This window comes from Miscanthus floridulus, chromosome 7, assembly GCF_019320115.1.
Source record: "Miscanthus floridulus cultivar M001 chromosome 7, ASM1932011v1, whole genome shotgun sequence".
Lineage (NCBI taxonomy): Eukaryota > Viridiplantae > Streptophyta > Magnoliopsida > Poales > Poaceae > Miscanthus > Miscanthus floridulus.
This window is the reverse complement of record NC_089586.1, coordinates 90,222,191-90,247,573: the sequence shown is the minus strand read 5'-3', so window position 1 is coordinate 90,247,573 and position 25,383 is coordinate 90,222,191. Positions and strand designations below refer to the sequence as shown.

Here is a 25,383-nt window from a genome sequence, read left to right as displayed (position 1 = left end):
CAGTGGACTAACAACTAGTGGACTAACAACTAGTCCGCTGTTTGGATTCTTAGAGACTAAAAATCAGTCAACTAGTTATTGGATCATAGTTTGAATTCTTACCGACTAAAATTTAGTTAACTAGTTACTAATCCTAAAGATCCGATCGGGGCTTAACAACTCTCAACAAGCAAATACATATATAATAATCGGTGGATCAAGAAAAGGTGTGAGGGAAGTGAATGTGAAAAGGAGCTATCTACGCAGCACTCAGAGCATTTCACGCTCTCCCAACGCCCGATTTTTTGTTCATCGTATTCTTCCTCCTCTCGCGCTCCGCCGCCGTCGCCCGCCACCCACCGCTCCGCCGCGGCGCGTGATAGGGTCTCGTCGGCGCTCCACGGCCGCGGCTTTGGAGCTCCGGTAAGCCTGGGCAAAATACCCGATACCCATTACCTGTACCCAAATTACCCGAACCCGGACCCGAATTACCCGAACCCGAGGTACCCGATCCCAAATTCGGATAGCGATTTTGATTACCCGAAATTAGTTTGGGTAATTCGGGTAATATCCCCCGGTACCCAAACTACCCGAACTACCCAAAGATTTGTTTTGTCTTTGTATTCATCATGTGTTGTTAGCTGAACCATTTAACTTATCACTTTATTAGAATATAATTCTCTCTATTTGAATGAGTGACGGTAATATATTATTCTCTACAAATTGCTATTGAAATTCTATACAAATTGCTGCTGAAATTATGTATAGATTGCTACTGAAATTTAGTGTAGTTTGTTGTTTTCTGTAAATTTGGGTATATCGGGTAATACCCGAACCCGAACCCGAATTATCGGGTACCCGAATTTGCGGGTAGTGTTTTTTCGGGGGTAATATCGGGTAGCAATTTTTATTACCCGAATTTTGAATTACCCGAATTACCCGACCCGAAAAAATCGGGTAACCCGAACGCCCAGGCTTAAGCTCCGGTGAGACTCTACTGCGCTTGCAGCGGCCTCCTCCTTCCCCTCATCATCCTGCCGCCGCCGCCGCCGCCGCGGCCATGGACGCCCCCGCCCCGACCTGGTCCAACCGTCTCCGCCGGCTCTAGGACCCTAACGCTGCTGCTGGAACTCTAACGTCGTCCTCCTGCTGTCCCCACCACCTGTGACCACTCTGCCTCCTCTGAGCCTCTTCGAAGAGGGAGAGGCGGGAGACGGAGAAGACAAAATTCCAGCGTTGGATTGCTGCAAAACATTGTTGTATAGCATTTGTCATTTGAAAAAAATATAAAATTCGAAAAGGTTCAGTTCTTTCGCAGCTTCGCTCTCCCAATTCTGCCGAGACTCGGGGAGTCCTCTCCCCCCCGCCCCCGGTTCACGTCTTCGTTCCATTTCCACGTCTCCGACCAGCCCCAATGCCCTCCAAACCCTAGTCCACAGTCCCTGTCCCCTGGCGGCCATGCCGGATCTGAGCACCGGCTACCTCCCTCCCTTCCCTGAATTCTCCCTCGACGCGGGGACCCTCGCCGTCGACCACGCCGGGGATGCTGCCGCCGCCGATGCGGCGCCCGCGTACGCGTCTTCGTCCGCCACTGTGGGCGGCGGCGCCGTCGACCTCATTATCCCAGCGGAATGCCGGTGGACGGGCCGTGTCCGCACCTTCGACATGGCGGGCGCGGGCGAGGGCGCTGTAACCGCTTGCCCCGCCGCGCGGCGCGGCGGCGGGAAGAACCTGTCCCTGATTCGGTCACCCGAGCCGGCGCGGACGCAGGCTTCAGCATCGGCTCCGACGCTCGAGGAACGCGTGAGCGAGTGGGCGGCTAAGAAGGCAGCGGCCGGTGTTCCGGCTCACCAGTGCGTGCTGCCTTTCCTCACTGGGGCGCCAAGGGCGGTATGGATTTTGGGTCGAAGCGCTTCGCGTTGATGGACCAATGTCTGTTTTCCTTACTTCGATTTCCCATTTAACTCGACTCTTATGTCTGGGCGGATCAAGCAAAATGCAGCTGGTAATGAGTTTGTGCAGTTCAGGTCGATCCGGGAAATTCTTTAGCATTGCGGCAACAACTGTTCCTGCACTTAGCTATGAGTATAGGAACTCATCATGTGTGTTCGTTGCACATTTCACTCCCATTAATCACTTATTTGAGACTTAAGACACTATGTGCAATCAGTTTTTTCTTCTTTACCTGGATGGTGGCATACTTTTAATTATGTACATTAGTCACATCAAAATAGTGCTAGTATATTTGTCGTTAAAATGCTATAATATTTATATTTAATAGATTTACATCATTGTCATGATGATATCTATTGCTCTGTTTCTTCCAAGAGTAAGAGGTTATGAAAAGCCACAAAATTCAAAAGAGTTTTAGCGAGGGAGTAGAAACCATGTGTGTTAACATTGCCTATTTGCCTTTAGTCCGTAGCAAGCTGGGGTTGGCTAAATATGGAACCCAATGATAGCCAAAAATAAAGAAAATGTGTTGGTTACCAGGGTTCTAGTGTCCCCACCAGCAAAAATACTACTAATGCAAAATGTTGTGATTTTTTAATATATTCTAAAAACTCATGTGCATAGTACATGGAGTTAAAGAAACTTGAAAGAACTTCAATTTCAAATAAATCTGTTATATTACGTTTCAAGAAACACAAGTGGTACTTTAATCACATGATAAACAAGGCTTGTCTATTTTAATTCTTGACATCTATATAATATTTTGCAGGATAACTGTTAACTTATTTCTTTATGTAATACATAAATGATTTATTTTGTAAGATGCAACATACTGAATCCGTTAACGGAAACGATCCCATAGATACAAAGTGCGCAGCCATTTTATAAAGTTTTCCGCCTCTGAATTGCTTTGTCTCCATTCCATAACTTAAAAACTCGTTGTCCTTGGTACTGTCTATCTGTTAAAATTTGAAGCTGCTGTTCATTAATCATGAAGTTGTTCCGATGTCATAAATATAGGTTGTTTAGGACATTGGTACTATCTATAATGTGAAACTTTGACTGGCAATTTATATTAAAATCTGTTACCTAACATAAACACAATCGTATGTATGAAAGTACCTTTCATGATGAATCTACTGACATCAATCTTACTTTGTTAATATGAATCTACTGACATCTGAAAGAAGAGATGGCTCGGGAAAACTTAGTAGATTGATTATGGAGGTACCAAATGAGTACAATATATAGGCAAGGATTGTCAAGGGTTTATAGAAACACCCAATCAACGGTGATCCTTGCCTAAACCAAGATCATCTACCATAAAAACCCCAAGGGGCGCCTACAACCCAAGCCTAGGGCATAACAGCCCATACGGCAATGCTAATAGCCCATAATATAGCAGTCTAACATGCCCCCGCAGTCTGATCGTTGCCACCGCGCACGTTCAGGCTGGACCTGAACTCTGTGAAGACCGAAGATGGAAGACCTTTGGTGAAGATGTCCGCATATTGGGATGAGGTTGGCACATGCAGGACATGAACATGACCAGCGGCAACCTTCCCCCGAACGAAATGGAGGTCAATCTCGATGTGCTTGGTGCACTGATGCTGAACCGGGTTGGAAGACATGTAGACGGCGAATGTTGTCACAATAGACCAAAGTAGCTCGCCGAAGGGGGGCATGGAGCTCGAGCAGGAGCTGACGCAGCCAAGAGGCCTCAGCAACACCATTGGCCACCGCGCGGTACTCAGCTTCAGTACTGGATCTGGAGATTGTATTCTGACGCTTGGAGGACCAGGAGACGAGATTATCACCGAGGAACACGGTGTAGCCCGAGGTGGACTTGCGCGTGTCAGGGCAACCAGCCCAATCAGCGTCAGTGTAGACCACAAGATCAGTGGCAGGAGATGGCCGCAATAGTAGACCCAAGTGGAGAGTGCCCCGAACATAGTGAAGGATGCGCTTGAGTGCTGCCAAGTGTGGTGCCCGTGGGTCATGCATGTGAAGGCAGACTTGCTGGACAACATAGGCGATGTCAGGCCGTGTGAAGGTCAGATACTGTAATGCGCCAGCAAGACTTCGATAATCTGTTGCATCAGCCACAGGAGGACCATCAGCAGCTGCAACCTTGGGGTTTGTGTCGACTGGAGTAGGGCACGGCTTACACTCAGCCATCCTAGCACGGTCCAAGATATCCATCATATACTGCCACTGTGAAAGGAAGAGACCGTCACCACACTGCTGAACATGCATACCGAGAAAGTGATGCAGTTTGCCAAGATCCTTCATTGAGAACTCCTGTTGGAGGGCCGAAATGATCTGCCGAAGGAGACCCGGGGAGGAGGCTGTGAGGACGATGTCATCCAGGCGAAGAGCGAGGTGTCTGACTTGGCTTCGACAAACCCGAGAGACAACAGAAAAGTGGTGAACCGACTGTACCAAGCGCGAGGAGCCTGCTTCAACTCATACAAGGACTTGTTGAGCTGACACACGAAGTCTAGGTGGGTGGGATCCTCAAAACCAGACGGCTGTACACAATACACTGTCTCTAACAAGGTGCCATGTAGGAAGGCGTTCTTCACATCGAGCTGGTGCACGGGCCAATGGTGAGACAAGGCCAGAGAAAGGACGGTGCGAACTGTGGCAGGCTTCACAACTGGATTGAAAGTCTGAAAAATCCACGCCAGGCCGCTGAGTGAAGCCACGAAGGACCCAACGTGCCTTGTACCGCTCAAGTGACCCGTCGGCGTTGAACTTGTGCTTGAAGATCCACTTTCCGGTGACCACATTAGCCCGAGGGGGGCGGGGAACAAGATCCCATGTGTGGTTTTGGAGAAGAGCAGCATGTTCTTCCTCCATAGCAGCACGCCAATTCGGATCGGCGAGTGCACTGCGGAAGGTCTTGGACACTGGAGACAGTGGCGTAGCATGATACAGAGCAGGAATCCGGAAGCCGGTCTTCGCGCGCGTGGCCATGGGGTGCTGGTTGATCACTGGGGGGACAGCAACAGCACCCTTAGGCAGTGGCGCAGGTGCAGTAGGTGACTGAACAGCAGTTGGGCGCTCAGCATCTGGCCGGACAACAGCAGGGCTCTCCCGGCGCGGCGTAGGGGCAGCAGCTAGCTGAACAGCGGCTGACTGAACAGCAGCAGCAGGTGGTCGGACAACAGCTGAGCGCTCCTGGCGCGTGTAGACGTGACGGACTGCGGACACCAGGAAGACGGGCAGCGGTGGGAAACTGGGCGGAGGTCCGCGCGGCTCGGCCAAAGCTGCAGGTGACGGCGAGGTCGAAGAAGTCGGTGCCGCACGTGGCCGTGCTGTCGATGGTGACATCGTAGCCGCACGTGGCTGTGCGGGCGAAGACGAGGCAGGGGCCGCACGTGGCTGTGCGGGCAAGGGGGCAGGCGCAACTGGTGGACTGGTTGGGAGCGCATCAAGCGCTGTTGAACCAGCCAGGTCATCATCGGTGTCAGTCGCCGCCGCACGTGGCTGTGCGAGTGTCGAAGGACCAGTGCCTGCAGATAGAAACTTATGTGCTGGTCCGATGGGAGCCGACACATAGTCAGTAATGTCCAAAAAATCAAAGTCTGCCGGGGATGTAGTGGAGGCACGCTCAGCATAAGGGAATGCTGACTCATCGAAAACGACGTGACGAGAGATGATAACTATTGGAAGAGAGATCAAGGCAGTGGTATCCTTTATGATGAGTTGAATATCCCAGGAAGACACACAAGGTGGATCGAGGGGAAAGTTTGTGGGGAGCTGTGGCGGACAAGTTTGGATAACAAGTGCAGCCAAAAACGCGTAGGTGATCATAGGAGGGCGCTGTGCCGAAGAGGGCGAAGTGCGGGGTGGATGAGCTCAGCGTTTTGGTGGGCAATATGTTAATGAGATATGTGGCTGTCTGCATAGCCTCGACCCAGAATGAGGGTGGTAGAGAAGCCTAGAACAGTAGGGAGCGAACCACATTGTTAATGGAACGAATGATACGCTCGACCTTACCGTTCTGGGAGGAAGTGTATGGGCACGACATGCGGAGGCGAACACCATGAGTAAGGAAGAACGTGTGGGAGCTGGAGTTGTCAAACTCACGACCGTTGTCGCACTGAACTGCCTTGATGGTGGTGCCGAACTGAGTGGACACAAGGGCAAAAAAGTGAGCGATTGTCGGAAAAGCGTCAGATTTCAACTTCAGAGGAAACATCCATCCCGGGAGAGGGGGGAGGAGTCCCAGGCATCACAGCAGGGAAGCCGTCGCAGATGGGTGGGAGGAGCGCAGCTGAGGGGAGGGCGCGCTGGGGAGGAGCGCAGCCGAGGAGAGGAGGCGCGCTAGGGCAGCGGAGGTAGAATCGGGAATACCCAGACTCGTGATACCATGAAAGAAGAGATGGCTCGGGAAAACTTAGTAGATTGATTATGGAGGTACCAAATGAGTACAATATATAGGCAAGGATTGTCAAGGGTTTATAGAAACACCCAATCAACGGTGATCCTTGCCTAAACCAAGATCATCTACCATAAAAACCCCAAGGGGCGCCTACAGCCCAAGCCCAGGGCATAACAGCCCATACGGCAATGCTAATAGCCCATAATATAGCAGTCTAACAACATCAATCTTACTTTGTTAATCTATCTAATTTTTAATATATTGATGGTCAAAGTGAAAATTTGATTATTAGGAATCCTAAAATGACTTATAACTGATACCAGTGTTAGTAATTAGTCTTGTTTGTTGACTTAGGAAGTTAGGATCTAGTTTTTTCCCCCTTTCATCTGCTTAGCATCTAATACCTTCTTCATTTGTGCAAAGGTCGAATGCTGTTTGTGCTCCAAGATTATTTATGCTGGAGAAGAAATAAAATGTTCAGTTAAAAAATGTCCACTGATGTTCCATCTCAACTGTGTTGTGAAAGATACTTCAAACTTCACCGCTGAGAGCTTCAGGTGCCCTCAACATGTAAGTGTTGGAATTAATTTATTTTCTTGAGATGAGAAAAAGTAAATTGATTAGTGGATGCTACACAATTGCAAGATTTAATGGTCCGAAGGTAAGGAATGCAGAGTCCATTGTAAATATCATAACCGTGACAAGAATAGAGATTTGTTTAGTAGATAGTCAATGGTTAGGATACAAACCTGTATTTTGTTTTTCAGGTCATGTTGTATCTCAATTCCTGTGCTTGGACTGGTTCCATTGCTTGATCATTAAGGACATCATTTAATTTTCTGTCTCCCATTAGGGGTGTATGATTTGTAAGCAAAAGATGTTCTTTTGGCGCTGCGGACGTTGTACAGTTGCAGCACATACGAAATGTGCACCATGGCCAGTGGTTCATCTAAAAGATAATCAAGGAAGTGCAATTTGCTGGAGGCATACTTCTGATTGGCTGCTGCAAAATGAGGTCTATCCTTTTTCCCTTAAAATTGGTCACTTCATGTTGTCATTATATGAAATAGGTAATAAGAGCTTATCCAGTTTAATTTAATAAATAGACAAGTAGGAAACTCTCTAGTATAAGTACTAAAAAGATCATATGCATCTGGTCATTGTCTTTTTTTACGCCCAGTGCAGATTCTTCCAATAATTTCAACTGTCTTTTTGTTTCATCTTTAGATCTTTGGAAGATTAATACTTAATAAGAATAAGTTACCTCTGAGGTTTAGCTTGGACATTTTATTACAGTGCATCCCACATGCCCTTTTGTTAATATTTTTGTAATGGTTGAGGTGCCTGACAGGAATACTTTGTTTGCTGGTGACAGAATGCTGACTTTACCAACAGTATAGAGGTGAGTGCATGCGTGACACAATTGTACCTTTGCTATCTTTTCTTATATGATATTTCATGTGACATAATTCATGGACTATTTTTTACTTAGCTAATCTGAAGTACTTAGTGACTAGAATGGAATGCTTGGTAAAATAAATATTTGATGATGAACATGGTTAAGTTTCTGATGATGTAAAGCCTCAGGAAAAAGAAATTCATTGACTTGTCTTCCTTTGTCTAGTATCACTGTCTCATCCAGATGAAGTACATTTCCTTCGCTGTTTATATTGATGGCTACACTACATGTTTATTTTATAGGAAGTGTTCTGCCGGCTACCTCTTCCATATGTTAACGAAGACTTAAATATTGAGTCAACCATTGAAGAATATGCTGAGGCTGTTTACAAGCCACCCCCCTATACATCTATCAGGCGCAGTATCCTAAAGCATAACGTTTTACTAAATGATTTCTATGTTTCTGCAGCTGTGTAGTTAGATTAGCCTTGTGTTTGTCTGCTTTTCATTCCAATATAAAGTACATCATGGTTATTTCCTTAATTTGTAAAAGATGTATATCTGATAAAAAAGAAGCGCACTGGTGTTCGTGTGGATATTGGGTGCACAAACTGCAGGGCTGATTCTACTTGCAAAGAAGACTGTGAATGCAGGTGTTCTTTCTTACTCTGTTGAAACGTGCCAAAGACATGTGAATTTTGTGCAAAACTATGTGAACGGGCCTCTAGCTGAGTTTGTTAGGTGGCTCTTGTAGGCTAGTACCACTCCTCAGGTCCTGGGTCCGACTCCTTGTGGCGAATTTCAGGCTGGGATTATAAAATCTCCTCGTTTGTCCCACGCCAAAGCACAGGTCTTAAGTTCTGGCCTAGGTTGTGGTTCTCAAATGTGGTACAGTGCCGCTGTGTATGGCAGGGGTTCGGGGGGGGGGGGCGGTCTCGACCTGCGTGAGAAGGCCTTCTTCTTAGCAAAATGCCTAGGAGTTGCCCCCCACAGGTCAATTTTTTTTGTGTGTGTGTTGTGCTGGAATCATATTAGCAAAAGAGAAAGCATAAGCATGTGCCATCTTTTTTATATCAACACAACAGTGCTACAGAGCTAAATTGAATTAAATCTGTAGTATATACTGTTGTTTTTCCCCTAAAGTGCAATTATATCGTTTAGGTATTGGGTTGCAAGAAACTTGCACAAAATCCACATGTCACTTCTAATATACTGTTACTGTATGCTGTTTGGTCCCTTGTGTTTTGTGGGAAATCTTGGCATATAAACTGTTTAAATGATAGCACTTTAGAGCACGCTCACTCCCATGTGCCATGCTATTAAGACTATGCTAAGGCGGTTTGGAACATATGATTATCACTGGAGGATGAGGATTTTCCATACCATATAAATGAGCACTATTTGAGCGTTTGAAACATCGTAGTCACTAAAAGAATTTCACTAGATATGGTTCCTTTCTCTTCAATTTTGGAGGAATTCCACAGTAATCTGAACCTTCATTCCAACATCGTTTACCATCTTGCTGATGTAAGATCACGGCAGTATATCCTGCTATCCACAATTTTCGTGTGGTTTTAACCCCTACAGTTTTCACTTCACTTGGATAGTTCTACTATAGTATTCCTGCAGTTTAACTTGGGCCTATGTTTAAACGTTTGAATACCTACTTTGCAATTATTCATATTGTTTTCTGGATCATATGCTAAGTGAATAAAGTGCCATATTAGCTGAACAGTGACGCTGCCAGGTGTGCATATTATGGATGCTTGCACTCATGTATTGCTAATATTTGATGAAGAAGTTAGCATAATCCTTTATAAAGTTATGTGTGATGTATATAGAATCCATACATGTTTACTTTCCTCCAACATGATTGTTTAAATTTATTTTCTGACTTATCAGGGGTATTTATACGAGTTGTTCCAAGAATTGTCGCTGCTCAGATCTATGTACAAACAGGCCATTCCGCAAAGATAAGAGAATTAAAATTGTGAAGGTAGCTTTCTTGTCAATGATGTTCTTACTTGATTTTTCTAGGAACTTATGTGCACCAATGTATTCACTCCTACTTATTTTCTTTATGTGCATAATAGTGTTGCATGTTTTGATGTTACTTACAGTTTCCAAAATTTTCAAGTTGTAAGTTCTTTCTTTCTCAAGACTGAAGAGTTTATGCATTGTTGCGTAATCTTTGAAACACTGATTTATTTAGGTGTTCTATTAAAAGGTCATATGCAGTGTTACCGTTATCTTAGGTACCAGGCTCCTAGCTAGTGCAAGATCTAATATATTTTTTAAATATTGCTCAATGCATCAAGGATCAGGAAGTGTGGATTCAACCCCTTAAGATTAAGTACAAAATCCCCTCATCCAACATGCTCTAAGGTTTCTTTTTTTTTCTTACACCGACATGAGCGCTGCCTGCCACTATATTAAGGAGAAAGAAAGTACAAAACAGCCTGGAGAAATCCAACAAAGCAAAACACAAACCATACACACTAAAAAGAAAACAACATACTCCAAGGAGAAAGAAAGCCATATGAGGAATTTCCCCCATTGTCACACCCAATTTTAAGGATAAAATTGAATGCACAAAACTCGTGTGTGCACAGGAATCAATCACACACACAAGCTGACAAATTACATAAAGTATCATCACGGTGTCCTTACATCAGATCCATAATACAACTTAGTCTTACACACACAGCGGAAAATAAAAAGATAATAAAACTCTCGCGGGCTTCATCACAGGGAAGGTCAACTGGTTGACCACAAGCCTAAAAATCCTCCGGGAATTCCTCATACCCGTTGTCATCTGTTACCCATCCGGGATTTTTATCCAAATAAAGAAAATAAACAAGCGTAAGTACATCCCGTACTTAACAAGTTAACATGGGGTTATAAAGCTCAAAAAGGTTGACTCTGGTTTACTGCAGTTAGCATTTTTAGTAAGTCAAACTTTTATTCTCAGGTATTATCAATTTATGCTTAAGCTCCCATTTAATCCCATAAGAACATATATCAGGGTCAAGTGTACCACGTATCATCATAGAACAACTTAAATGATCAACAACAAGTATCCAGTTATTCTGTGAGTTTTCCGGGCCGTTCGTAACCGTGAGCACGGCTGTTATAACAGTTTGTTACCTTCTGCAGAGGTGGTGCACATTCACCGCGAGTCGTGATTCCCATTTGCCCGGGTTAATTACTCCCATGTCACTGCCAAGGTGAGTGGGCAGGGTACACTATGAAGCCATTTCATAGGTTTCTCTAACAAGTTAGGGCCGCTAGGTTTCCTTGGCAGGCAGATGTAGGAACCCCCTTTCCTATGACACATATCCATCGCGGCTATACTCATAGGAACAGAGGCAGCCCTATACCCAACGTGGCAAGCCCCATTTGCGCCAAAAAGGTAACCTCTAACTAGCTAGAAAATGTCCTATTACTGAGCTAAAGTCAGAGCCATATGACTCTCCCGGTTGCACTGTCAGTCCCAGCTTTTGCCGACAGATAAGTCCTTATGGAGGGCTGGGAGCAACATGATCAAAAGTCATTTGCACCGTCGCCCTACGGAACAGTTGTTATAAATCATGTTATACTTTTAGTTCCATAGAATCATTCATCATCGTATAGATCATGTTCATTTAGAGCACTAGCAATCTACCCATATGCAAATACCCCATAGGAGACAAGGAATAGGATAAACAATCACTAGGATGTCCTTACGGGTATCAAATTAGACACATGCAAATGAGTAATTGATTAAAGTGAAATAGGACATCAAGGTAGACCCATGCTATACTTGCCTTGGTTCACAAACTCTTGCTGGTCCTGCTGGTCGTTGAAGAATTCTTGGTCTCCAACGTTCTCACCGTCTGAACGCGACCAACACGGCAACATACAACATTCCAAAAGCATTCATGCAAAGCAAACATTCATATCATTAGAACAGTACACCAACAGTATAGAAAACAAGATAAAATGTTTGTGAAAATAATCTACGTCTCGCTACGATCACGTCAACGCGAAGTTCACGAAAAACGGAGCTAAAATGCGAAAGTTATGATTTAAACGGGATTTCCTATAGCAATATATTTAATTAAATCTAACCAGGAAATTAAAATGTTCCAAACTTGACTAACAGTGATTCTAACATGTAGATTATGAAATTACGAAGCTAACGCGATTTGAACGGATCAATTCGGAGCTAAAACGACAATTTTATAAGCAAAACAGTTCAAATGGCATTTCTGTAAATACTGAAAACGTATTTTAGACTAAAGCAGTGAACTTTACGCTTTCAAAACGAGAATGCGTATTCGGGGAAATACGCTTTGGACCGCGGGTTAGGACTTAGAAAATTACAGGGTCTGTTTAGCAAATTGACCCACGAAGGGGTATCTTCCACTGGTGGCCGTCGGATTAGAAATGAGCGGCCAGAAATGGATCCGGGGGAGGGAGAAGGAGACGCCGGCGGTCGGCACAAGGACAGCCACGGCGGCGCAGCCATGGCCGACGGCGAAGTTTCACCGGCGAGCGGGAAAACAAGGCCACGGACCACGGTTGGCGCAACCGAGAGCACCGGGGTTAGCGGGGGGAGTAGGGGGGCCTCGGACATGCTGATACGGCGTCCGGAGGACGCGGGTGGCGCGGTGGCCGCCATGGCCGGCGGCCGAAGCTCGCGGGCGCATGCAATAATGGCCATACAGGCCGCCAAATGCCAAGGGAAAAGGTCGGGGAGAAAGAGGGGAACATGGGGAGGCTCACAGCGGGGTAAAACGATGTCGACGGCGGCTTGGGGACGGTTGTCCGCGCGGACGGGCGGACGGCGGTCGGCGAAGCTCCTCCGTGCGGCTGTTGCGACCTCTGTGGCGTGGGCGAGGGCGAAAACGGAGTGGGGAGAGGCAGCAGGGGGGCGGCTCGGGTGCGGGCTCCGATTTAAAGAGGCCAGACGCGGGGAGGGGCGCTCCCACGACGCACGACGTGGGCGCGGGCGGTTGCGGAACGCGCGGAAGGAAGGGGATGGCGCCGACAGGCGGGGCCCGGGCGTCAGCGGCTGGGGAAGGAGGCGCGGCGACGGTTGCTGGACGGCCGTGGAAAGCTGGGCCGGAGCGGGGCTGGGCCGCGCAGCGCGCAAGGGGGAGGCCGAGCTGGGCTGCGGGGAGGAGATGGGCCAGCGGCCGGTTGGGCCAGCGGGAGGGAGCTGGGCCAGCAGAAGGAAAGGCCTGCGGGCCGAAAATCAAGAAGGGAGGGAGAGAAAATGATTCTTTTCCTTTTTTTTTAACAATTTTCCAAATCCATTTTTAAATTCAAATTTCAATTCTCTTTGAAATCTTTAATCAATTCCAAACATTCACAAAATAATATGCAGCAGCATGTATGCATCACTTGTAGCTAATCTTATATTTGATTTTAGTTTTATAAAATTATTATTTTCCTACATTTGTATGCACACATAATTGCGTAAATAAATCAATTTAGCTATTTTAAAAGAGTGCAAATTTTAGGGTGTTACACCCATTGAGGCACCCAAGATTTCCACAACCTCCCACTTTTCAAATCCTATGCATCCATGGAGAATAAGCCTAGCAGTCCAGACACAGATTGTCCCCTTCATCTCCTAGCGCAGCTCCACCTCGGTCATAAGGTCCCACATCAGCAGGTACTGCTCAAGGACACGGATTGTGATGGTTCCCCTGAGATCCCCACTCCGCTTGGCTCACAGTGCACCCAGCAATACGCTTAGGCACCAAGCCGAATAGTCCGGTGCCAATTCCTTGATCACACCCTGTTTGGATGTTGGAATTCGGCTTGGAATCGAGGAATTGGAATTGTACATCTTCAATACCACACGCTTGGATGTTTTAGAATTGGATCTTGGAATTTGACTCCCAATTCCACACGGTATTCTCACACCACAGAACAACATGCTCCCAATACAGACCTATGGAGCTCGGTATTTTGCTGGAATTGATGCCGCCATTAGAGAGCTCCACTCCAAGGTGACAGGGACCCCGTGGGTAGGCTCCCATCGCTGCTTCACCTTCTCATATGGGGGTTGCGAGGCGCGGAGGGGGTGGGGCTCGCAGCCACGGAGAGGGGCAGGGGTTGCCGACGCATGGTAGGGGTTGAGCCGGGGCGTGGAGGGCCTCGCCGGCTAAGAGGAAGATGAGGTATGGATCCAGTTTCTGATTCTCGAGTGGCAATTTAAAGAGACTGCGTGGAAACTGAATTGCAGTCCATTACCATTTCAGCATGTCATTGATTTGGAAACTCAATTCTGTTGACCAATTCCATTGCCAACATCCAGACCGAGCGAGGGATTTTCCCGAAAGCCAATGGTCCGTAAAAAAATCTGTGGAGTTACCATTGCCAATTCGGTGCTGACCTAGATAGAAAGCAGAGCTGAGGACTGGTGATGGAACCGGCACCCCAAAACTGTGACCCATGGTGGGTGAGGGCCAGTTTTCTATATCCAGAGGCATGTCATGCGTAGATTCCAGCAAAGCAATTCTAAATTATGAATTCTCATTTGGCACGCAAACTTTGCTCCAAGTTAGGAGGCAATGCCCACCATTTACCTCCTTTTCTTTCGGCCTTGCCGCAGCAAAACATGCCATAGTTTCTCTATAGACTTGATCACCCATCGTGAAATATTTAGAGCCATCATATGATAGGTAGGTATGGCTGTGAGAACAGCATGACCAGTGGGGTTGATCGGAGCATCCTTCCAATGGGTAGCTGATCTGCTCCCTGTTGACAAGGAATTGGAGAACAACCTAAGTAAGCTTCTTGACTGAAAGTGGTAGGCCTAGGTAGGTGCATGGAATTTCAGCAATAGCTCATGGCATAGTATTTCTTATTGTATCAATATCCACCGGAAGAGTGCAGGCTAGGCTTAGCTGAACATTTGTTGATCTTAGTTTTAAGACCCGAAATTGCACCAAATGAATTAATAATCTCCTGTATAGCTTCAAGCTCCTTCATGACTGGACTCAAGCATAACACCACCTCATCAGAGTACATGGATCCTGATGCTCACAATCTAGGTGAAAGTGGTTGCAGTAAACCCACCTCTGCGACCTTGGCAAGGACCAGATTGATGATGTCCATAACTAGAATGAAAAGCAATGGGGAAAGAGGATTACCTTGACTCAAACCATGATGATGATCCTGGTCCTTTGGTTTCGTACCTTCTACTGCTGCCAAAGTAAACCCTGCCCATTCAAACCTGAATTTCCTTTTGTATTTATTTTTGGATGCGAAAACATGTGCCATTGATAGTGTGCTCTGTGAAATTGACCGGGCATCATGTGTGGTAGAGGTGTCATGTGGGGCCAAGGCTATGTCAGGCGCCGGCGCAACCGCGACGCACGCCGCGCCGAGGAACGCGCGGCCCGCGCGGACCAGGCTGTTCCAGCCAGCCTTGGCTAGATGGGAAAGTAGGGCGGTTAGTTGTTAAATCCCTAGAATCAAGGAGTGATTAGTATCCCTTTTGGTTGGCCGCATGGCTATATGTATCCAGCAACAAGAAGTTAAGAATTAAGCATTGAATTATCCCTAAACTCCTCTCTCGCTCTCGTTCAACCAAAGCCTGCGGCGGAGGGGTAAACCTCACCGGAGAAGACGGATCGCGACTACGAGTTACGTAGTCGGGGTCGTGCTATCCTAGGGTTTGAGGCCCTTGACAACCTGGTATCACGGTCACATCGATCCTCTTCACCATCCGCTGCCGCACCAACGGACCAGCCGCCAGCCGCCGCCGCTGCCACATCCCTAACCCCATCATCCGTCGCCTCCTGCTCCGACGACATGGGTGACGACCTCAAGGCTGCCATCGCAGCGCTCACCAAGACAATGGCCTTGATGCAGCAATCAATTGAGGCCAACGCCAAGGCGATCCATGATCTCTCCATCGCGAGCTCTTCAGCATCCGGTGGCCGGTCGGGCACCGGCGAGCACCACCAAGATCGACCGCCGAAACACTGGCGCCCCGAATTCCCGCACTACGACGGCAAGAGCGACCCGCTGATCTTCATCAACAAATGCGAGTCCTTCTTGCAGCAGCGGATCATGCCAGAGGAACGCGTTTGGATGGCGTCGTACAACCTTCAAGATGGGGCGCAACTGTGGTACATGCAGGTCCAGGAGGACGAAGGCACGCCGATGTGGCCGCGCTTCAAGGACCTCCTCAACCTTCGATACGGGCCCCCGCTCAGATCGGCGCCCCTCTTCGAGCTATCGTCCTGCCGCCGCACGGGAACGGTGGAAGACTACCAGGACCGATTTCAAGCGCTGCTTCCCCGCGCCGGTCGTCTCGATGAGGCCCAACGGGTGCAGCTCTTCACGGGGGGTCTCTTGCCGCCGCTCAGCCTCCAAGTCCAGACGCAGAACCCGCAAACCCTAGCCGCCGCCATGAGCCTCGCCCGCCAATTCGAGCTCATGGAGCAATACTCTGCCGCCCCGGCCAGGGCTCCTGCACGGGGCGTCCTGCCCACGCCGGGAACACGCCCGGTCCTGCCCCAGCCTCCGACGTCCAAGCCGGCTGCACCCACGACCACGATCGAAGGGCGGCCCGTGCGACGGCTCTCCCAGGCCGAGCAGGAGGAACGACGCCGCCTTGGGCTGTGCTTCAACTGCGATGACAAGTACAGCCGCGGCCACAACAAGGTGTGCAAACGCCTCTTCCTCCTGGACTGCGCCGCGGACGACGACGAAGACGACGCTTCCGCGGCTGATGACTCGGCGGACATAGAGTCCCCGGTGTTCTCCCTCCATGCCGTCGCGGGCGTTCCCATCGCCGACACGATCCAGGTCACGGTGTCAGTTGGGGGCGCATCCTTCCTCGCCCTGCTCGACAGCGGGTCGACTCACAGTTTCATCGACGAGGACGCAGCGCGCCGCACTGGGCTGCTGGTCCAGGCCCGACCGCGCATGACCGCGACGGTCGCCAACGGCGAACGAGTGGCCTGCCCTGGCGTCATCCAGAACGCCCCGTTCTCCATCGCCGACACGATGTTCCACACCGATCTGTTTGTGATGCCTCTCGCAGGGTATGACGTGGTGCTCGGTACACGGTGGCTGGGGACGTTGGGACCTATCGTCTGGGACTTCGCCACACGATCCATGTCGTTCCAGCATCAAGGGCGCTCCGTCTGCTGGTCGGGCGTGCCCTCGGCCTCCGCCGCGCGCCTGCGCACCATCGCCGCGGCCAGTGGGACGCTCCTGGACGAGCTCCTGACCGCCTACAGGGACATCTTCACTGAGCCGACTGGCCTTCCACCCCAGCGCACCCGCGACCACGCGATCGTCCTCAAGCCAGGCTCCGCTCCCGTGGCAGTTCGGCCGTACCGGTACCCGGCGGCCCACAAGGACGAATTGGGACGCTAGTGCGCCGCGATGATCGAGCAGGGCGTCGTCCGACACAGCGACTCGCCCTTCTCCTCACCGGTCCTCCTCGTCAAGAAGGCCGACGGCTCGTGGCGGTTCTGCGTCGACTACCGCGCCCTCAACGCTCTCACTGTCAAGGACTCCTTCCCGATCCCCGTCGTCGACGAACTCCTCGACGAGCTCCACGGCGCGCGCTTCTTCACCAAGCTGGACTTGCGTTCGGGGTACCATCAAGTGTGGATGCGGCCGGAGGACATCCACAAGACGGCGTTCCGCACCCACGATGGCCTCTATGAGTTCCTGGTGATGCCCTTCGGGCTTTGCAACGCCCCGGCAACATTCCAGGCACTGATGAACGACATCCTCCGGGCCTACCTCCGGCGGTTTGTACTCGTGTTCTTTGATGACATTTTGATCTACAGCACCACATGGGCAGATCACCTCCGGCACCTCCGCATCATCCTCGCACTACTGCGCCAGCACCGCCTGTTCGTGAAACGGTCCAAGTGCTCCTTTGGGGTGGCCTCCGTCGCCTACCTGGGCCACACCATCTCTGCGGCCGGCGTCGCCATGGACCCCGCCAAGGTCCAGGCCATCCACGACTGGCCCCGTCCCCGATCGGCTCGAGCGGTGCGAGGCTTCCTCGGCTTGGCAGGCTACTACAGGAAGTTCGTCCACAACTACGGGGCCATTGCGGCGCCCTCACGGCGCTCCTCAAGAAGGAAGGGTTCGCGTGGAACCCTGATGCGGAGGCAGCATTCGGCGCCCTCTAAGGGGCCGTGACTTCGGCGCCGGTACTGACCTTGCCGGACTTCACCAAGTCCTTCGTCGTCGAGTGTGACGCGTCCACACACGGCTTTGGCGCCGTCCTGCTCCAGGAGGGCCACCCGGTCGCATTCTTCAGCCGGCCCGTCGCGCCCAGGCACCGCTCCCTCGCGGCGTATGAGCGGGAGCTCATCGGTCTCGTGCTCGCGGTGCGGCACTGGAGGCCATATCTGTGGGGCCGCCGCTTCCTCGTTAAGACGGACCACCACAGCCTCAAGTTCCTGCTGGACCAGCGTCTCGCCACCATACCGCAGCACCACTGGGTCGGCAAGCTACTTGGCTTTGACTTCACCGTTGAGTACAAGTCCGGGGCAACCAACACTGTGGCGGACGCCCTCTCCCGTCGCGATGCTGAGGAGGACAGCATGGGCGGCCTCCGCGCAGTCTCGGCACCGCGCTTCGACTTCATCGGCCGTCTTCGCCACGCTCAGGCCGTCGACCCTGCCTTGGTCGCCATCCACGACGACGTACGGGCCGGCACGCGCGCCGCGCCTTGGACGGTGGCCGATGACATGGTGCTGTACGACGGGCGCCTGTACATACCGCCCGCATCGTCCTTGCTCCTGGAGATCGTCGCAGCGGTCCATAACGATGGCCACGAGGGCGTTCAGCGCACCCTGCACCGACTTCGCCGTGACTTTCACTTTCCCAACATGCGTCGTGTTGTGCAGGATTTCGTGCGGGAGTGCGTCACGTGCCAACGCTACAAGTCGGAGCACCTCAACCCGGTGGGACTTCTCATGCCCTTGCCCGTTCCCACCGTCGTATGGGCGGACATCGGTCTCGACTTCATCGAAGCCCTTCCCCGGGTCAACGGCAAGTCGGTCATCCTCTCAGTCGTCGACCGCTTCAGCAAGTACTGCCACTTCATCGCCCTCGCCCACCCGTACACCGCCGAGTCCGTGGCCCAAGCATTCTTCGCCGACATCGTCCGCTTGCACGGCATGCCGCAGTCCATGGTCTCCGACCGTGACCCGGTGTTTACCTCCACGTTTTGGCGCGAGCTCATGCGCCTAATGGGGACCAAGCTGCACATGTCCTCCGCCTTCCACCCACAGTCGGATGGCCAGACCGAGGCGGCGAACAGGGTTATTGTCATGTACTTGCGCTGCTTCACCGGAGATCGTCCCCGCCAATGGCTCCGATGGCTGCCGTGGGCCGAGTACGTCTACAACACGGCCTTCCAGTCGTCCCTTCAGGAGACACCGTTCTGCGTGGTGTACGGCCGCGACCCGCCCACCATCCGCTCGTACGAGCCCGGCGAGACTCGGGTCGCCGCTGTTGCCCGGGACATGGAGGAGCGCGACGCCTTCCTCGCCGACGTACGCCACCGTTTGGAGCAAGCACAGGCGGTCCAGAAGCTGCACTACGACAAGCATCATCGGCAGGTGTCTTACTCCGTCGGGGACTGGGCCCTCCTTCGCATCCGCCAGCGTGCCGCGTCGTCCCTGCCTCAAGCACCGACGGGCAAGCTGAAGGCCCGCTTCCTCGGTCCGTACCGCGTCGTCGAGCTCATCAACGATGTCGCGGTGCGCCTGGAGCTACCTTCGCAGGCTCGCATTCACGACGTGTTCCACGTGGGCACCCTCAAGAAGTTCATCGGAACACCGCCGACGACTCCCCCGCCCCTGCCTGACATCAAGCATGGCTCGGTCGTCCCTGCGCCAGACCGCGTGACTCAGACTCGTTTGGCCCGTGGAGTCCGTCAGGTGCTGGTCTACTGGCGCGGCGAGCCGGCATCATCAGCGACCTGGGAGGACCTCGACGAGTTTCGCACCACATATCCAGAATTTCAGCTCGGGGACGAGCTGGATCTCGAGGGGGGGAGAGATGTCATGTGGGGCCAAGGCTATGTCAGGCGCCGGCGCAACCGCGACGCACGCCGCGCCGAGGAACGCGCGGCCCGCGCGGACCAGGCTGTTCCAGCCAGCCTTGGCTAGATGGGAAAGTAGGGCGGTTAGTTGTTAAATCCCTAGAATCAAGGAGTGATTAGTTTCCCTTTTGGTTGGCCGCATGGCTATATGTATCCAGCAACAAGAAGTTAAGAATTAAGCATTGAATTATCCCTAAACTCCTCTCTCGCTCTCGTTCAACCAAAGCCTGCGGCGGAGGGGTAAACCTCGCCGGAGAAGACGGATCGCGACTACGAGTTACGTAGTCGGGGTCGTGCTATCCTAGGGTTTGAGGCCCTTGACAAGAGGTCACTTGGTTCAATGAAACAAAAGAATTAGACACCTCGTACCCGCAAGTTTGCACCTCCATAGTAGAGCTGACCTGCTTCAGCGAGAGTGATTATTTTTCTGAGAGTTGGGTATTACTTGTGCATTTTACTTGCTCAAAGATGGCTTTAGTTTATTTTATTATGACCATAGCAACACTTTTCCTTTATAGACAAAGCGATGTGGATGGGGTGCTGTTGCGTTGGAGCCATTGGAGAGAGGTGATTTTGTAATCGAGTATGTTGGTGAAGGTAAAACTGTTTTTCATGTTATTATTATTTTTGGAAATAGACCAGCAGAAATAGCAAGGTCTTGGTAAATGACCTTCTGCATAACATTTGTTGTGGTGGGGTCAACAGTCGCATTTTGCTTATGTTCTCTAATATGTAGTGGTCATGCTTTCTGGTTCCAACCAAATTTCTCGAACTTTCCATTATCAGTGGTCCATTCCATTAGTAAGTTAGTACTCTTGTCCAACACTTTTTAGAAGATAAGTCTCCTATAGTAGATTTTGACCTTTATTTTCTCAGTATATGGTCAATTTCTACATAATCATATCATCTGAACACGAATCTGTTGATGCAGTTGAGTGATTATTGGTCAAAACTTGATGCTTTCAAATAAAAAATGCCTTCCATTATTGGGCAGAGAGAGTATCATCCTTGCTAGTATGAATCCAGTAAAGCTCATGAGGATGTTCTAACACAATTTAAGTTCTTTTAGTTGTTAAATAATCTTACAAGCGGCCTTATGCTATTTGGAAAAAGGCACTGAAGGTGGCATGTAAGCTATCATGGCTCACCTTTTATTATTCCCTTTCCGTTTATGGTTCATATTCTCTCTGGCACTGCATGGTACCATCATATTGGGAATCATTTGATCAATGGAGACATAAGCTTACTGATTTTTTTTGCCACTTTGCTTCTGATTTACGTGCTATTTTTTGTGTACATAAGAGCATCTCCAACAGTCTTTCTTAAACTCACTCTCTAAATCATCATTTGGAGAGCCATTTGAATAAAAATCGCTCTCTATATCTTTCCACCCTCCAACAGCTTCTCTATATGGCTCTCTATCTTTGGTTAGCGAGAAATCCGGAATAGATTTTAGCAATATTTGGAGATCTAATTAGAGAAGCTGTTGGAGAGTATTTTTCACCAAAATCTCTATTCCTATCAATTAGGAAGAGTATAAAGAAACTCTTGGAGTTGCTCTAATTGTATTTCACAGTTAAGTCTCATGTACATTCTTTTCGCCTCTTTTTAAACATTGTTTCAGTCATTGATGACGCGACATGTGAAGAAAGGCTTTGGGATATAAGAGATCGTGGTGACAAAAACTTCTACATGTGCGAAATCAGCAAAGATTTTACAATAGATGCGACATTTAAAGGAAACCCGTCACGTTTTCTAAATCACAGTTGTGAGCCCAACTGTAAACTCGAAAAATGGTAATGATGTGTTCTTGAAAAAAAAAATCGTTTTATAGCATGTTCCTGATTGTTTCTATGGCCTTGCCAGGCAGGTTGATGGTGAGACAAGAGTTGGTGTCTTTGCCTCTCGTTCCATCAAGGTTGGAGAGCCCTTAACTTATGATTACAGGTAGTTTAAACAGTTATTTTGTTTTATTTCACTTATAAAGATTAAAGAGGCATTCATAATTAAGAAGACTAAATGTACTTCCTCCGTTTTCATTTACTTAACAGTACCTATTTACTGTAGCTTTTTCCTAAAGAGTTTTTAGATACTTCAAATTTTCATGTCCATATGATTTGTCGTGAAGTATATTTTTTTTGTATTACATACTATGAACTATGTGAAAACATTTTGTAGAAAAAAAAATGGATGGTCAATGTTGCCACAATAAATTATTGGTGACAGGTAAATGAAAAATAGAGGGAAGTGTTCTTTCAATGTCGAGAGGCTACAAGTTACTTACAAGTATACTTGGTACCAAGATGTTGCCTCCCTGCAATAAGCTGATTGCAGTGACACATGAAGCTATAAGTCTGTGAATCTAGTTTGAGCAGGTGGCATCCAAATGATCAAACTAGCATCTGTGCCTGCTCGTGGTGTTATCACGTGATCAATAGTTTCCCCACCTAAAACCTCAGGCCTTAGAACTATTTCTTTACCTTTTTGTGTGGTGAATCATACGTGCAAACTTTAGTACCAGAGACTACGATATCTTTTGTTAACTTTCTGGAGGTTCTTTCGCTCTATGACCTGCATGCATCATGAAGTCCCTTTTTCAATGACTTGGTCATGTCAAATTTTGAATAAAGCTTACAAGCATAGGCCAGGATAAAACTAGACTTCTCTTTAGTTCAAACAGCTTTTGAACTTTTCAAAGATGCCCTGACGGGACATTCGGTATACGACCTCTGCGTTCCACTGAATCATTGGAACTGCTGTGAGCCAACTCTTTCTCAACAGTCTAAAATGACTCAGTTGATGGATATAGCTAGCTAAAGCCTCAATAGATAGTGCATTTCTTGAACACTATAGATAGCCTGTTTCATGTGGCTAAATTGTTGTAGACTTGTGGTGGATGTTTCCACATTTACCCGCCTGAAACCAAGATAAAAGTTTTGTTGGTCTTGGCTCTCAGCTATACTGCTCTTGGGTTCGCTAACCCAGACATTGGCATACTTTTCCTCAGTTTTCGACTGGCCAGGATTATATTCAGAGGCCACAACATTCTCTGAAACTGGGCTGCATTTTATCCTGTTTGGTTTAAGCGACAATTATTTGCTTTTTTTTATAGGTTTGTGCATTTTGGAGAGAAAGTGAAGTGCCATTGCGAGGCAGTGAACTGTCAGGGATACCTGGGCAGCCAAATAAAGAACCCAATTCAAAGCATTCTTGCTACTGCAGCACCGCAAGGGCAGTTGCGAGAAAATTCGTCCATACAACAAGAAACTCCAAGATTGAAGCCAATAAATCATTTGTTACCCTGGACCAACTGTATAGAGGTCTCTTTTAACCTGAGAAGCAAAAGGAAAATTAGCCGGCTATGCTGGGCCCGCAAGAAGAAGAGAACATTCCTCGAGGCATCCTCAACAAGCATGCCAACATCGATGAGTGAAGTTCCTGCTGCGGATATCTGACTGCCCTTCCTTGAGCCCCCTGCTGAAAGAGCAAGCTTGTCCTGTATAATAATTTCATGGTACATTCATTACATGCATTGGTTGGAAACGATTCTTTCACATTGTTCATCTATGTTGTTGTAAACTGCAACATTCATTATTTGATTTCATAGGGAATTCAGTCAGTTTACAGGTGGTAGCTTGTGGAAACATGTACCCAAATTTTCTGATGAAACAAATGTTTGAGCTTCATGTAATGTTTGCTGCTGCCCTTTTATGTGAGATGATGTTACAGAACTTAATAGTCCCTGTTAACATGGCTTAAAACATGACCCATGTATATATCAGGAAGTAACAAGAGCAAAAGCCCTAGCGGCCTAGGCGTGCTAGAGCGCATAGCCAACCATCAGTTTGACACAAAAGGTGATTAACGTTGCGCAACTGACTGCTTGAAACACTGAAGGTAATCCTTGCACGGAAGGAGTGATGATCCTGCCACCGTTTACGTACTGTCTAAGATTGACTTGAATAGTTGAATTGCGTCCCTCCACTGATCGCCAACAAGGGCAAGTTTACGTTGGCAGGTCGTCGCATTGGAGCCTGCTGCGGATCAATGCAGCATACGCTGAGCACGTTCTCCGTTAGTTTTCTCCTACTCATGACCCAAGAAAATTCCAGACTCCCGAGGCCGGCAGTAGAGATCTCGAGAACAAGAGAGCACAAAGAAAAAATCGTCTTGACCCGCCAGCCGGCAGCCCGGCAGGCCGGCACCACCACGTGCCTCGCGGCTCAGTTCAGATTAGCTCCACGTACGTCCCCAAGAGAAGACGCTAAATGCGGTCTCGCATAATGCAATCAACTTTGCCGGGCAAGTTGCCCCCCAAATATCCCATCTCCAGCGAACACGATAAGTGCCCCATCTCAATCTGTCTGATTCCAGCAAGCCAGTGACCACGGCCGATGCTGTCTGAGGAGATGCCCACGTCCCCAGTACCCTCCACAACCACAGGTTGGCAGGTGGCATAGCGGCCTGGCCGATTCCAAATTTCCAATTCCAAAACGTCAGTTATCTGTATCACTGACACCTAGATTTAGATGCCTATTTCGCAATACAATTCCAAATCAAGTCCTCGTGAGTCGAATTTAGATGCCTATTAATCTATTATTATTCGTAACACATATAGATTTCACCTTACGGCATGTTTGGCAATATCGAATTATTTTTCACCGGTAATCTCTTGTGCACAGCAATACCGTTGATTTAATTTGCCCCTGGGAAATGTTGTTTGGGTAAATATCACAATCGACCTCGCCACCAACCTCCGTTCGCCTGTACCTTCGCAGTTCCCACGACGGTTGTGTTGTATACTTCCATGTCGGCAGCTTCATGGTCGAATTGGCCGGCCGACTCTGTCAAGTACCGCCGCTACCTTGACGCACTCGCTGCTAGCGCAGACGCCATCGCGATGTCCGTGGACTGCCGCCGCGTGCCGTAGCCCGTAGCACCGGCTCGGCGGCTCCCGACTGACTAGGATGCTCGTGTGGGCCGCCGGCGCCTGAGACGATGGGTCCAAGCCATGCCCTCCTCCGCGTGTTCCTGGCCGGAGCACCTGGGCACGGGGCCGACATCACCATGCACGAAGCCACCGAGGGGCTCCCGGCTCCCCGGCGATCAGGAGCGTGCTGCTGATGCTGATGCACCAAGTTCTGGGATGCATCCACGCCATGGGACCCAAGCTGGAGGAGCCCATCTCGCGGGTGTTCCGCAAGGACGAGCGCAAGCCGCAAGCACGAGGATGAGCCCGATATCTGTCGTAAAAATTATGTGGCCTCGGGAGGTCTGTTTTCTTTTCCGGTTGTACAGACTAATCCGAGTGTAAATGTAATAAGAAAACCAATCATCCAAACAGTTATTTGGGGACTAGCTCGTGTAATTTTTTAGACCTGTATTTTACAAGTGTATTAGGCTTAAAACCGGCCATCCAAACAAGGCCTTAGTTTAGATTTCTTTTCATTTCCTTTAGAAAGGACTAAATAGCATGCTGAGAAACGAAGTCATCACCCAGATTGATTGAATATAAGAATCTTCGAATGAAATAATCACTGAAAGGGAAAGTAACTGAGTGATGTTATACTCGTAT

General features: G+C 49.0%; 1 protein-coding gene across 1 annotated transcript; it reads left to right on the top strand.

Moving 5' to 3' along the window:
• Positions 1 to 1,278: 1,278 nt before the first annotated feature.
• Positions 1,279 to 24,360, top strand: LOC136467280 (histone-lysine N-methyltransferase ASHR3-like). Its single transcript, XM_066465918.1, has 11 exons — positions 1,279 to 1,869; positions 6,746 to 6,892; positions 7,176 to 7,337; positions 7,698 to 7,724; positions 8,024 to 8,141; positions 8,274 to 8,373; positions 9,623 to 9,716; positions 20,327 to 20,405; positions 21,433 to 21,604; positions 21,675 to 21,755; positions 22,921 to 24,360. Exons 1-11 carry the CDS (start codon positions 1,438 to 1,440, stop codon positions 23,261 to 23,263), a joined length of 1,755 nt encoding a protein of 584 aa, XP_066322015.1. The 5' UTR covers positions 1,279 to 1,437; the 3' UTR covers positions 23,264 to 24,360.
• The last annotated feature ends 1,023 nt before the right edge of the window (positions 24,361 to 25,383 follow it).

What these genes read in the sequence shown, in the direction of transcription:
- LOC136467280 (XM_066465918.1), top strand. Translation starts at nt 1,438, where the DNA reads ATGCCGGATCTGAGCACCGGCTACCTCCCTCCCTTCCCTGAATTCTCC. An exon ending in GCTTCAGGTGCCCTCAACAT is followed by an intron (nt 6,893 to 7,175) that starts GTAAGTGTTGGA and finishes GTCTCCCATTAG; the next exon opens with GGGTGTATGATTTGTAAGCA. An exon ending in CCCTTAACTTATGATTACAG is followed by an intron (nt 21,756 to 22,920) that starts GTAGTTTAAACA and finishes TTTTTTTTATAG; the next exon opens with GTTTGTGCATTTTGGAGAGA.